The 13372-nt window shown below is 47.6% G+C and overlaps 1 protein-coding gene across 4 annotated transcripts; it reads left to right on the forward strand.

The window, feature by feature from the left end:
* Positions 1-1838: 1838 nt before the first annotated feature.
* Positions 1839-11593, forward strand: PIGO (phosphatidylinositol glycan anchor biosynthesis class O). Of its 4 annotated transcripts, none has more exons than XM_073881417.1 (11): positions 1839-1912; positions 2693-3204; positions 3832-3975; positions 4157-4280; positions 4598-4757; positions 4964-5143; positions 5392-6916; positions 7442-7648; positions 7863-8080; positions 8677-8747; positions 8893-11593. In XM_073881417.1, exons 2-11 carry the CDS (start codon positions 2694-2696, stop codon positions 9020-9022), a joined length of 3270 nt encoding a protein of 1089 aa, XP_073737518.1. In that variant the 5' UTR covers positions 1839-1912; position 2693; the 3' UTR covers positions 9023-11593. The 4 variants fall into 4 exon arrangements, with proteins under 4 accessions (XP_073737518.1, XP_073737519.1, XP_025708684.1 ...); XM_073881418.1 differs by having other exon boundaries at positions 1850-2131; positions 2690-3204; XM_025852899.2 differs by having other exon boundaries at positions 1850-2131.
* The last annotated feature ends 1779 nt before the right edge of the window (positions 11594-13372 follow it).

Raw genomic sequence — 13372 nt, forward strand, 5'->3', positions numbered from 1 at the left:
CAGTAGATGGAACAGAGTTAAGGAAGCAAAGAAGTGGCAGCTAGATAAATCAGAGAGGGAAGCCAGAGCTGGTGTATAGACTTGTAGGGCCATGTAGGCCTACTGTAAGAACTTGGGCTTTACTGTGAAATGAAACCAGCAGAGAGGATTTTTGTTTCTAACAGTAACTTTACTGAGGGGCACCTGCGTGGCTCAGTTGGTTAAGCGTCTGCCTTTGGCTCAGGTCATGATCCTGGGGTCGCATTGAGCCCCGCAGGGAGCCTGCTTCTCCCTCTCCTCCCCACTCATGCTCTATCTCTGTCTCTCTCAAATAAATAAATAAATAAATAAAATTTTTTTAATAGTAGCTTTCCTAAGATGTAATTCACATACAATTCACTCATTTAAAGTGTAAACTCAGTAATTTGTAGTATATTCAGAGTTGTGCAACCATCACAATTTTAGAACATTTTCATTATCTCTTCTTCATCCCTACCCCACCACTAAAACCCTGTATCCATTAGCAGTCACTCCTTTCTTCCCCCAGTCCTAGGAAACCACTAACTTACTGTCTCTGTAGCTTTATGTATTTATGTAAATGGAATAATATAAAATGCTATTTTGTGATTGGCTTCTTTCACTCAATATTTTTAAGTTTCATCCATGTAATAGCATGTAGCAGTACTTCATTCCTTTTTATGGCCGAACAATATTCTATTGTATGATATACCATATTTTGTTTATCTATCTATCTATCTATCTATCTATCTATCTTATCTATCTATCTGTCATCAGTAAAGGTCATTTGGGTTGTTTTACTGCTATGAACTGTTATGTGCAAGTTTTTGTGTGGATATAAGCTTTTCATTTCTCTTGGATTTATATTTAGGAGTGAAATTGCTGGGGCATATGGTAACTGTATACTTAACCTTTTGAAGAGCTGCCACACTGTTTTCCAAAGCACCATTTTATAATCCCAAAAGCAGTGTATGAGGGTTCAAATTTCTCCACATCCATGCCAATATTTCTTATTTGTCTTTTCTATTTTAGCCATCTTAGTGAGTATGAAGTGGTATTTCTAGTATTCCCCTGATGGTTAATGATGTTGAGCATCTTTTCCTGTTAATTGGTCATGTGTATATTTTCTTTGGAGAAAGGTCTATTCAGATCCTTTGCCCATTTTTATTTTATTTATTTTTTAAAAACATGTTTTTGTTTTAAGGTTTTATTTATTTAAGTACTCTCTACGCCCAACGTGGCTCAAACTCACAACCCCGAGATCAAAAGTCGCATGTTCTTCTGACTGAGCCAGCCAGGCACCCCTCCTTTGCCCATTTAAAAATTTTATTTTATCTTATTTTTTTAAAAGTAGGCTCCATGCCCGATGTGGGGCTTGAACTCATGACCTCAAGATCAAGAGTTGCATGCTGTACCAACTGGGCCAGCCCGTTGCCCCACCTTTGCCCATTTTTAAATTAGATTATTTTTTCAATTACTGAGTTGGAAGATACAGTGAAAGATGTGAAGAGGAGAAATAATAAAATCTATCAGTTGGTGTCAGCTAAGCAAAAAGGAGAAAATGAATATTACTTATCCCTACTTTACAGATGAGGTAATGCCCAATAATGCTAGTGAGTGGCCGAGCTAGGATTCAAGCTAAGTTTGATTCCAAAAGGCCGCTCTTAGTCTTAACCAAGAATGACCAGTGCTTCCCTGACCTCTTTTAGCTTAGTTCCTTGCCCCTAATTCTCCTAAGTTGCTATGATCTCTCATCAAACTCTCCGTCTGTGGCCCGCCCAGGGCTTCCTGCCGAACTTCTTCGGAGGCGTCGGCAGATGGCGCTGAGGCCCCCACAGGCCGCTCTGTCCGGCGTGCGCTTGTCTGTGGTGCCCGTGTGCTGGCGTTGCCGCTGCGCTTCCGGGCGTCGTTCAAGGTGAGCCGGGGTCTCCGAAAATCTGCTCGCACTCCGTACTCTTCACTCCCCTTTCCCGAAGGGAACCATCCCCGGCAGCTCGCAGCCTGGCGTGCCAAGTAACGAAGCCAGGGTACCCAAGAGAAGGCCGGGTATCCACCAGAGGAAGCAGAGCCGTCCGGACGTGTAGGTCCCCGCGAGGCCCCACCGGCTCTAGACCCTGCGACTCTGCTGCGCGGGGTAGGTCGCGACTCCGGTCTCCTGGCGATCCTGGCCATCTGGAAGCGGAGCGTGACTCCTCCCCCTTGGTCCTCTTGGTCCCCACCAGGCGGCGCCGTCAGTCCGGCCCGGGTTCCCCTGCGGCTGCGAGTCCTGGCCACCCCAGGGTGTTGAGATTGGCAAGGAGAGAGGTGGAAAAATGAGCTGTCAGAGAGCATTCTACCACTAGGAATAAGTTTCCCTCGTGGACTGTGCTTTTCATCATTAGAATCTCCGGGAGTACAAGTGCAAATCCCTATGCGCCACCTCCAAAGATCCTGATTAAGTAGATCTGGGGTGGGGCCTGGAAATAAGCATTTTAGACAGCTGCTCCAGGTTGATGCCCATAGTCTGCGGACCTCACTTTCAGAAACACTGGTATAACTGGTGGAGAGGAACATTGTATTGGGTTGGCTATGGGGCTGTTTATCTTCCGGAAGGCTTCCAAGAGGAAGTGATTCTAGCTGGGCTTTGAATCGAGGGACCAGAATATCCATTGGTTCTTAACCCCACAGTGATGAATTCCCTCCCTGCTACCAGCAGGATGCAGAAGATCTCGGTGCTGCTCTTCCTGGCCTGGGTCTGCTTCCTCTTCTACGCTGGCATTGCTCTCTTCACCAGTGGCTTCCTGCTCACCCGTTTGGAACTCACCAATCATAGCAGCTGCCAAGAGCCCCCAGGCCCTGGGTCCCTGCCATGGGGGAGCCAAGGGAAGCCTGGGGCCTGCTGGATGGCTTCTCGATTCTCTCGGCTTGTGCTGGTGCTGATAGATGCTCTGCGATTTGACTTTGCCCAGCCCCAGCCCTCACACAGTCCTGGAGAACCTCCTGTCTCTCTGCCCTTCCTGGGCAAACTGGACTGCTTGCAAAGGATCCTGGAGATTCAGCCCCACCATGCCCGGCTCTACCAGTCTAAGGCTGATCCCCCCACCACCACCATGCAGCGCCTCAAGGCCCTCACCACAGGCTCACTGCCTACCTTCATCGATGCCGGCAGTAACTTTGCTAGCCATGCCATAGTGGAAGACAATCTCATTAAGCAACTCGCCAGTGCAGGTTAGTTTGGGCCCCTTTGGAGGCCAGGAATACCATAGCATATTTTCTCTGTAGAAGTCAGAGAGCCAGAACTTTGGGTGCTCAGCTGCATGCTATACCATGCTGTGGGAGGACGGGGGAAGAGAAAGAGACCAGGGCCCTGCGTGCAGCAAGTGCAGGTGTGGGCTTTGTCTTTCTGGAATTTTTAATTTGCATGGAGTGTTGGTTTTACTTTTGGGGAGCTCTCAGGGGCAGTAGAGCAATGAAGAGGAGAAGGTGTGAGTCTGGTATTCTCACAAGTTTGGAGGAGAGTGCACAGGGTCCATGCCCTGTCCACACCCTGACTTGAAAAAAACAGCATATACCCAGGAAAAACAGTGTAGCAAAGATAGCCAGGGACTGAGAACTAGCAGAGCCTTTTGTAGAAACAAGAAGTGAGAAGTCTGGTTATTGGGGAAAGTATGATTATCAGGGAAAGCTTCCTGGCAGAAAATTTTAGGCCTTGAAGGATAAAGAGTTGCTGGATGGAATTGCTGTGCCTTTGAGTGCATGGTTGAGATTTCTGATAAGTCTTTAAAGGGCCTCCTCTTCTCTTTCCCTCTGCCTTGACTCTTGCTCAGGCTGTGACCTACTCTCATGTCCCTGCAGGAAGGCGTGTGGTCTTCATGGGAGATGATACCTGGAAAGATCTTTTTCCTGGAGCTTTCTCCCAAGCTTTCTTCTTCCCATCCTTCAATGTCAGAGACCTGCACACAGTGGACAATGGCATCCTGGAACACCTCTATCCAACCAGTGAGCATGGGGCCAGATGCAGGCCTAAGACTGGGAGCTGGGGAGGGCTGCTTCGGGTCACAAATTCTAAGCCTCCCATGGGTGCAGTGGCCTGGGATTGTGTCCCTTCACATAGTGTCAGAGTCTGGCTGGGGATGAGGAGTGGGCCTTAGTCCCCTGTGCTGTGTTCTTCCTTTCACAGTGGACAGTGGTGAATGGGATATGCTGATTGCTCACTTCTTGGGCGTGGATCACTGTGGCCACAAGTATGGTCCTCATCACCCTGAAATGGCCAAGAAACTTAGCCAAATGGACCAGGTGATCCAGTGAGTGTGGGATATTGGCTGGGGGAGGGGGTTTGTGTCTGAGAATCTTAGGATATATTGACCCAAGAGAAAAAGTCTTTATCTTGGAGCCTCTTTTTTCCTGAATTCTGTCTTTACTAGGCATTTTTCGGAAGCTAGGGGCCTCATCCATCTTGAGTAACTCAGCATGTGGCTTTGGGCAGTAGGGTCATGACTGAAGAGGTATCTCTTTGCCACATGTCTAGGCCCTCCTAATGGAAGTTATGGCTGGGGGTGAATGGGTCTCCCAGGAAAATCTTTATCCATTCCTACCTCCTGACATATTTCCTGGCCCTCAGGGGACTTGTGGAGCGTCTGGAAAATGACACACTGCTGGTCGTGATTGGGGACCATGGGATGACCATGACTGGGGACCATGGAGGAGACAGTGAGCTGGAGATCTCGGCTGCACTTTTTCTCTACAGTCCCAAAGCCCTCTTTCCTGGTGCCCCACCAGAGGTGAGGCCTGGGGTGTGCTTTGTCTGGTCTCTTGGTATTCAACCGAGTCATGATCATAGCATTTTTGTGGCTCCCTCCATTTTAGGCCCCCAAATTCATGACTCTGGGCATCCCCCACTCATTTCCTACCTAGGTCCCTATGTCTTCCCTCCCAAGTCCTGACCTCAGCTCTAGTGAACCCATTGGCCCCTCTGCTTTTCCTCTAGGAGCCAGAGATAGTTCCTCAAATCAGCCTTGTGCCTACGCTGGCCCTGCTGCTGGGCCTGCCCATTCCATTTGGGAATATCGGAGAGGTAATGGCTGAGCTGTTCTCAGAGGTTGAAGACTCCCAGTCTCACTCCTCTGCTCTGGCCCAAGCCTCGGCTCTCCATCTCAATGCCCAGCAGGTAGGTGGTGGGCTGGGCTTACAGGTGACAGAGCTAGGGTGGGCATAGGAGAAGCATAATGATCACTCCGTTGTCGTTTGTTCAGTGTTAATCCCACCTTCCATAGCCATGTCCTCCTTCCATTATCCCTCCCTTCCTCCCTGTCCTGGACAGAGTTCAGGTCCCTGATTTCCAGATACACCTATCCTTGCCTCTGTCCTGGTTTATATCTCTGATGTCTTTGCTTGGTCTCTGACCATTTTTGCCAGGTATCCCGATTTCTTCACACCTACTCAGCTGCTGCTCAGGACCTTCAAGTTAAGGAGCTTCATCGGCTGCAGACCCTTTTCAACAAGGCCTCTGCTGACTACCAGCGGCTCCTGCAGAGGCCCCAGGGGCCTGAGGCAGCACTGCAGACTGTGATTACTGAGCTGCAGCAGTTCCTGCGGGGAGTTCGGGCCATGTGCATTCAGTCTTGGGCTCGTTTCTCTCTGGGTCGCATGGCAGGGGGTGCTGCTCTCATGGCTGCTGCCTGCTTTCTTTGCCTGCTGGTATCCCAGTGGGCAACATCCCCAGGCTTCTGCTTCCGCCCCCTCCTAACACTCATGGCCTGTGGTCTGGCTGGTACCATAGTGTGTGCTGGACTCTTGACAACTACTGGGCTGAAGCTGGATCCAGTGGTTCTAGGGGCCATGGCTGCAGCGGGCTCACTCCTGCCTTTTCTGTGGAAAGCCTGGGCGGGCTGGGGGTCCAGGAGGCCCCTGGTAGCCCTGCTTCCCATTCCTGGGCCTGTCCTGTTATTTCTGCTCATTCGCTTTGCTGCTTTCTTCTCTGATAGCTTTGTTGTAGCTGAGGCCAGGGCCACCCCCTTCCTTTTGGGTTCACTCATCCTGCTCCTGATTGCCCAGCTTCACTGGGAGGGCAAGCTGCTGCCACCTAAGCTGCTCACAATACCCCGCCTTTGCTTTTCGGCCTCGACAGGCCCACCGCGGCACAATGGCACACATGCTCTGGGACTTGGAGTCGGGTTGCTTTTATGTATAAGGCTAGCTGGGCTTTTTCATCGCTGCCCTGAAGAGACACCTGCTTGCCATTCCTCTCCCTGGCTGAGTCCCTTGGCATCCATGGTGGGTGGTCGAGCCAAGAATCTGTGGTATGGCGCTTGTGTGGGGGCTTTGGTAGCCCTATTAGCTGCCGTGCGCCTGTGGCTTCGCCGCTATAGTAATCTCAAGAGCCCTGAGCCCTCTGTGCTCTTTGTGCGCTGGGGGCTGCCCTTAATGGCACTGGGGACTGCTGCCTACTGGGCACTGGCATCGGGGGCAGATGAAGCACCCCCACGTCTCAGGGCCTTGGTTGCTGGGGCATCCGTTGTGCTACCTAGGGCTGTGGCAGGCTTGGCTGCTTCAGGGCTCATGCTGCTGCTCTGGAGGCCCGTGACTGTGCTGGTGAAGGCTACGACGGGTGCCTCAAGGACCAGGACTGTCCTCACTCCCTTCTCAGGGCCCCCCACTTCTCGGGCTGACCTGGATTATGTGGTACCTCAAATCTACCGACACATGCAGGAAGAGTTCCGGGGCCGTCTAGAGAGGACCAAATCCCAAGGCCCCCTGACTGTGGCGGCCTGTCACCTGGGGAGTGTCTACTCAGCTGCTATGGTCACGGCTCTCACTCTCTTGGCCTTTCCACTTCTGCTATTGCACGCAGAGCGCATTAGCCTTGTGTTCCTGCTTCTGTTTCTGCAGAGCTTCCTTCTCCTGCATCTGCTTGCTGCTGGGATACCCATCACCACCCCTGGTAAATACATTTCTCAGCCCTGATTCATCCAAGGATGGTAGTGATGTGACTTCGGCCCCTCTTGTTTTCAGGGAGGTGTTGCTCCTCTGATTCTTCACACAGTTGGGAGGGTCTTCCTGATGTAGCCAAGCTAATTGATCCCTGCCACTGGCTGTCAGGGCCAGCAAAGTTCATGAAGGAGGGAGACAGGAGTACTCCAAGACTCATTTCTTTTTTAATTTATTTTTTTCCCCCAAGACTCATTTCTTAATGGGATTGCTGCATCTTCATGGAGTGCATTTCCTGATGTGGTAGTGAGCTGTGTGTATATGAGAGAAAGAGATGGACCACAGTTCAGATTAGAGAAATGGAAGCTTAGTGCCAAAGAGGGAATTAGAATAGCAGAGTGTTGAATGTAAGGAGGCTGGGGTAAGGGGTATGTGTGTGCGTATAGCACTGAAGTAGTAGGAGTATATGACCATGAGGCTGTAGGCTATGGCTTAGGGAATGGGATGTGACTGTGAAGAGGTATCTGTCTTCCCCTAGGTCCTTTTACTGTGCCATGGCAGGCAGTCTCTGCTTGGGCCCTCATGGCCACGCAGACCTTCTACTCCATGGGCCACCAGCCTGTCTTTCCAGCCATTCATTGGCACGCAGCCTTCGTGGGATTCCCAGAGGGTCATGGCTCCTCCACCTGGCTGCCTGCTCTGCTGGTGGGAGCCAACACCTTTGCCTCCCATCTCCTCTTTGCAGGTACTTCATTCCTCTCTTGCTTCCGTTGTTTACTCTGACTTTCTGGAAGGAAAGGAAACTCCTGGATTTGAGTGGGGAGATGTGATTTTGTTGGATCTTTGGCACCCCTTGGCCAATGCTAATTGGAGCCTCGGTCAACTAGGGTGGTTGGCGGCCAGGGTGGCCTGGTCCCTAGGTCCTCCACTGATTCTAGCCCTGCCTTCCTCTGAGGCAGTAGGTTGCCCATTGCTTCTGCTCTGGCCCTTCCTCTGTGAGAATCAAGGGCCCCGGAAGAGGTGGCAGCCCCTAGGGAGGAATGAAGCTGAAGCCAGAGTCAGGCCTGAGGAGGAGGAGGAGCCACTGATGGAGATGCGGCTCCGGGATGCACCTCATCACTTCAATGCAGCGCTGCTGCAGCTGAGCCTCAAGTACCTCTTTGTCCTTGGTATTCAGGTGGGTGCAGGGAGAGATCCCGGAGTTAGTGCCCTTTCCTCATCTGTGTACGTCACATTCTTTCTTTCATACTTTGCCAAAACCCTGGGAGAGAGCCTTGACTGAAGTACAGGTAAGCAAAATGGTTGCCTAAGCCCGTGGCCTCAAGGGGCTATATTGAGACTTGAACCTGGGTCTCCTTAATCCTAGTCTTGGATTGTTTCCTCCCTATAAGGTAGATCTGGACCCTGCTGGTTGCATATGGGGATTCCTCCATTAGTGGACAGACTGGAAAAACTGAGGTGATGGCCAGGATTCTTTCCCAGGCTGTGGTCACGGATCCTCCTTCCATTCAGAGGCAGAAGGTGTGACTGACATCTTCCTCCCAACCTGGGAGGCAGAGCCTGAGTGTAATCATCAGCACAGATGGATAGTGCTTGCCCAAGGTCATGGTGGGGCCAGGAAAAGAATTAAGTCTCCTAACTCCTCACCCAGCTTTTTTTCCACTGACATGCACTACTTCCTACTCCTCCCATTCTTCACAGGGGCCTATGGCAACTCTCCCTTTGACCTGTTTCCTCCTCCCCAAGTAACTTGACCTTTCCTGTCCTCCCTAGATTCTGGCCTGTGCCTTGGCAGCCTCCATCCTCCGCAGGCATCTCATGGTCTGGAAGGTGTTTGCCCCCAAGTGAGTGGATTTGCTTGAGAAGTATTGGTGTTGGGGAGGGTGAAGCTTGGAGGAAAGAATGAACATCAGGGTGGGCAGGTTTGTCTCAGGGAAAAGGCTTAGACCTACTCTCAGTGTCCCCTGAGAATTCTCCCTTTCTTTACAGGTTCATTTTTGAAGCCATGGGCTTTATTGTGAGCAGCGTGGGACTTTTCCTGGGCATAGCTTTGGTGATGCGAGTGGATGGTGCTGTGAGCTCCTGGTTCAGGCAGCTAGTTCTGGCCCAGCAGAGGTAGCCTAGGCTGCTAATGCTGGCTTCTGGCCACAAGGAGAGCTGGAGAACAATCTAGTCTGGCCTATATAAGTGCTGGATCATCTGCAAGAGAGGCTTAGCTATATACTTCTTACCACCATGCAGCCAGGAGCTACTGACATTTGGGACTTTATTATTTTATAATTCAAAATCATAGTGGGGCCTGCTCCCTAACTCCTGATTTGGAGGGTGGCCTCCAAAGGAGAATAAAATAATAATGTAAATATGTGTGTCTGAGAGGAGGACTACCCTATAGGTAGTCCTATAGGGACTAGGGGGAGGGTCACTCTCCCCTCCCATGAGGCACAGATAACATCAGCCATCTTAGGCAGACCTGGGTACACCTGAAAACCTTTGGGAAGTGGTTGAAGTTGTCTGAATTCACTTCCTCTACTTCTTCCCAAATCACTCCTGTTTTCCCACCTGCCATTTTTCTTTGCCATGTAACATATTTTATTAAAATCTTATGCTTTGGCTGATAGCAGAGATGGCTGGAAAGACAAGCCCAGGCATCATGGAGTACCCAGACTCACTGTTCTAAAACCCCAAGCAGTGCTGTATTCCCTCCTCTGTTGGGTTCTTTCACTACTGAACACCCTCTGCTCTTTACTTCTGTAGAGGCCACCCTAGTGTTCTCTCATTTATCAGACCTAATGGCCCATCTGACATAGCATTCCATCTTGTCCCATTGATTATTCTCGACTTGAAGCCAAAACTATACATTTAATGCTTGTCTTGTGCTCTCCATCCACCTCACTACTGTGTCACATTGAAGTGCTGGCATGAAATTCTCATGGAAATGTCCATCAAAGGAGGGTGCGGGGAGACTCTGAGGAGAAGGGTCAGGCCTGGGATTTGATGTTTGAGAATGTCCAGGACAGGAGGAGATGAAACAGCTGAAAGAGAGAGGAACAGATGTAAAATTGTGGAATAGCATTTTTACTTGGCAGAAAGACACACTGCATAGCAGTGATTGTGAAGGAAAGGCGTTCACTGCTGTGGGGGCTAAAGGAAAAGTTGTAATTATTTATTGGCTAATAGTCTCTAGTGCCACATGGGTCAAACAGAAAGATGATGAAAAGTGTTGACTGTTTCAGGCAGTTAGAGGATAGGACATTGGTAACCCTGGCAGGAATAGGCTAATAATGAGAGAAGTTAGGCCCCAGCTAAGACTAAAAGATGAATTAGAAAAAAGTCCCTTTGCCTCTCTCAATCTGGTGGACACCATTCCGAAGCATCAAACACACAGTGCCTCTGTGAGAAGAAAAGACCCTATTTCATCCCTAGCACCCATGGGAAGGATTTCAAGACTCCAGTCCCTCACCCTGTCCTAGGGTGTCAGGTTCCACCCTCTCTCTCTCTCTTTTTTTTTTTTTTGCAGGGAGGCTCCTTTCCTGAAGCCTAAGGGAAATATGCTGATCTGCCAACCGTTGGCTATTTCCTTTTCTCCTGATCAAACTACAAAATCCTTTTGGAGAAAGATATATTATTAAAAATTCTTATCCCTGCCTCTTAATTGACATCAAAGCACCCGTTCCACACTAACTCATTATTTTTTTAAAGAGCTTTACTGAGGTATAATTCACATAAAATTTGGCCATTTAAAGTACACCATTCAATAATTTTTGGTATATTCACAGAGTTGTACAACTGTCAACACAGTCAATTTCAGAACATTTTCATCACACCCAAAAGAAACTCAGTACCTTTTCCTATCACCCTCTCACCCTCCCCACCTCCATTCCTAAGCTTAGGCAACCCCTAATCTGCTTTCTGACTGTATTTTCTATTCTGGACATTTTATATAAATGGAATCCTACAGTATGTATCCTTTTCAGTCTGGCTTCTTTCACTCAGCCTAATGTTTTAGTTCATCCATGTTGCCTCACGTATCAGTATTTCATTTCTTTTTTATGGCCAAATAATGTTCCATTGCATGGATATATCACATTTTGTTTATCCATTCATCCACTGATGGCCATTTGGGTTCTTTACACCTTTTGGTTTACGCAAACAATACTGCTATACACAATATGTATATATATATATATATATATATACATATTGTACATATGTAATATAATACACAAATAATGCTGCTATGAGCATCCATGTACAAGTTTTATTTGGACATATGTTTTCATTTCTTTTTGGTTTATACCTAGTGGTATACTGTGGAATTGCTAGGTCATAGGGTACATCTATGTTCAACTTTTTGAGGAACTGCCAATTTGTTTTCCAAGGCTGCTGCACCACTTAATATTCTCATTAGTGTACAAGGGTACCAATTTCTGCACATCTGTGCCTTTATGTACAATTATTTATTTTTTCTAGCCATCCTAATGGGTGTTGGAAGTGGTATCTCATGGTTTTGGTTTGCATGTTCTTGATGACTAAAGATAATGAGCATTTTTCTTGTGCTTATTGGAGAACTGTCCATTCAGAGCCTTTCTCCGTTTATTAATTGGGTTTTCTTCTAGTTTTTGATTTACAAGCATTGTTTATATATTCTAGATATAAGTACCTTGTCAGATATATGATTTGCAAATATTCATTCTGTGCGTTGTGTTTTCATTTTTTTTTTAAGATTTATTTATTTGGGAGAGTGTGTGTGTGAGTGGGGGGAGTGGCAGAGGGAGAGAGAGAATCTCCATCAGACACACTGAACGTGGAGCCCAAGGCAGGGCTCAATCCCAGGACCCTGAGATCATGACCTGAGCTGAAACCAAGAGGCGGACGCTTAACTGACTAAGCCACCCAGGCGCCCCTCTTTTTTTTTTAAAGTAGGCTCCACATGCAAGGTAGGGCTTGAACTCTTGACTCTGAGATTTAAGAGACACATGCTCTACGGACTGAGTCAGCTACCCTAGTCTTTTCATTTTCTTTTTTTTTTTTTTAAGATTTATTTATTTGAGAGAGTGAGAATGAGAGAGAGAGTACATGAGAGGGGGGAGGGTAAGAGGGAGAAGCAGGCTCCTCGCTGAGCAGGGAGCCTGATGCGGGACTTGATCCCAGGACTCCAGGATCATGACGTGAGCCGAAGGCAGTCGCTTAACCGACTGAGCCACCCAGGTGCCCCTTTTCATTTTCTTGGTAGTGTTCTTTGTAGTACAAAATTTTAAAATTTTGATGGAAGTCCAGTTGATCCTATATTTCTTTTGTTGCTTGTGCTTTTGGTGTTCATATGTAAGAAACCCTGTCTAATGCCACAATTTAGTTTTAGAAAATTTTCATCACTCCCACAAAGTTCCTATACTTTGTTTACCATTGAGCCCCAATTTCACCGTAGGCCACTGATCTCTTTTCTGTTTTTCTAAATTTGTCTTTCCTGGACATTTCATACAAATGGGATCATCAAATATGTGGTCTTTTGGTCTGGCTACTTTGACTTAGAATTTTTTGAGGTTCATTCATGTTGAAGCATGTATCAGTTTTTGCCTCTTTATTGCTGGGTCATAGTCTGTTGTATGGCTATGGTCATACAGCTAATGGACGTTTGGATTGTTTCTATTTTTTTTTTAGCTATTATGAATATTTTTGGAGCTGCTATGAGCATTTGCATACCAATCTTGGTGTAGACATATGTTTTTGTTTTTCTTGAGAGGATTCCCTAGAGTGGAATTGCTGGGTCATATGGTAAGCTTATCATTTACTTTTTAAGAAATTGCCAAACTATTTTCCAAGGTAACTATAATGTTTTATATTCCCACTGTGTATGAGAGTTCTAGTTTTTCCACATCCTCACCAACATTTGGTATCATCCGTGTTTTTGTTTGTTTATTTTTTTTAAGTAGGCTCCACACCCAGTGTGGAGCTAGAACTCACAACTCTGAGATGAGTTGACTGAGCCAGCCAGGTGCCCCTGGCATTATCTGCATTTTTTAAATTGTAACCATTCTGTGTGCGTACATGTGTAATGGTATCTGGTGGTTTTGTTATTTTTTTTAGATATTTTTAAAAGATTTTATTTTTTTAGGTAATCTCTACACCCAACATCGGGCTTGAACTTATAACCCCAAGATCAAGAGTCGCACGCTACCAACTGAGCTAGCCAGGTTATTTCGTGTTTTTTTTTTTTTTTTAAGATTTTATTTATCTGACAGACACAGCGTGGGAGGGAACACAAGGGGGAGTGGGAGAGGGAGAAAGAGACTTCCCGCAGAGCAGGGAGCCAATGCGGGGCTCGATCCCAGGACGCTGGGATCATGCCCTGAGCCGAAGGCAGACGCTTGACAACTGAGCCAGTCAGGCGCCCTGATTGTTTTTGTTTGTTTGTTTTTTAAAGATTTTATTATTTAATTGACAGAGAGACAGAGAGAGAGGGAACACAAGC

This window comes from Callorhinus ursinus, unplaced genomic scaffold (assembly GCF_003265705.2).
Source record: "Callorhinus ursinus isolate GAN/ISIS: 27379988/994484 unplaced genomic scaffold, GSC_fseal_2.0 scaffold42, whole genome shotgun sequence".
NCBI lineage: Eukaryota > Metazoa > Chordata > Mammalia > Carnivora > Otariidae > Callorhinus > Callorhinus ursinus.

Coding starts and splice junctions, on each gene's coding strand:
- PIGO (XM_025852898.2), top strand. CDS start 2,667: ATGAATTCCCTCCCTGCTACCAGCAGGATGCAGAAGATCTCGGTGCTG. Junction 3,976..4,156: donor GGAACACCTCTATCCAACCA/GTGAGCATGGGG, acceptor TTCCTTTCACAG/TGGACAGTGGTGAATGGGAT. Junction 6,917..7,441: donor GATACCCATCACCACCCCTG/GTAAATACATTT, acceptor GTCTTCCCCTAG/GTCCTTTTACTGTGCCATGG.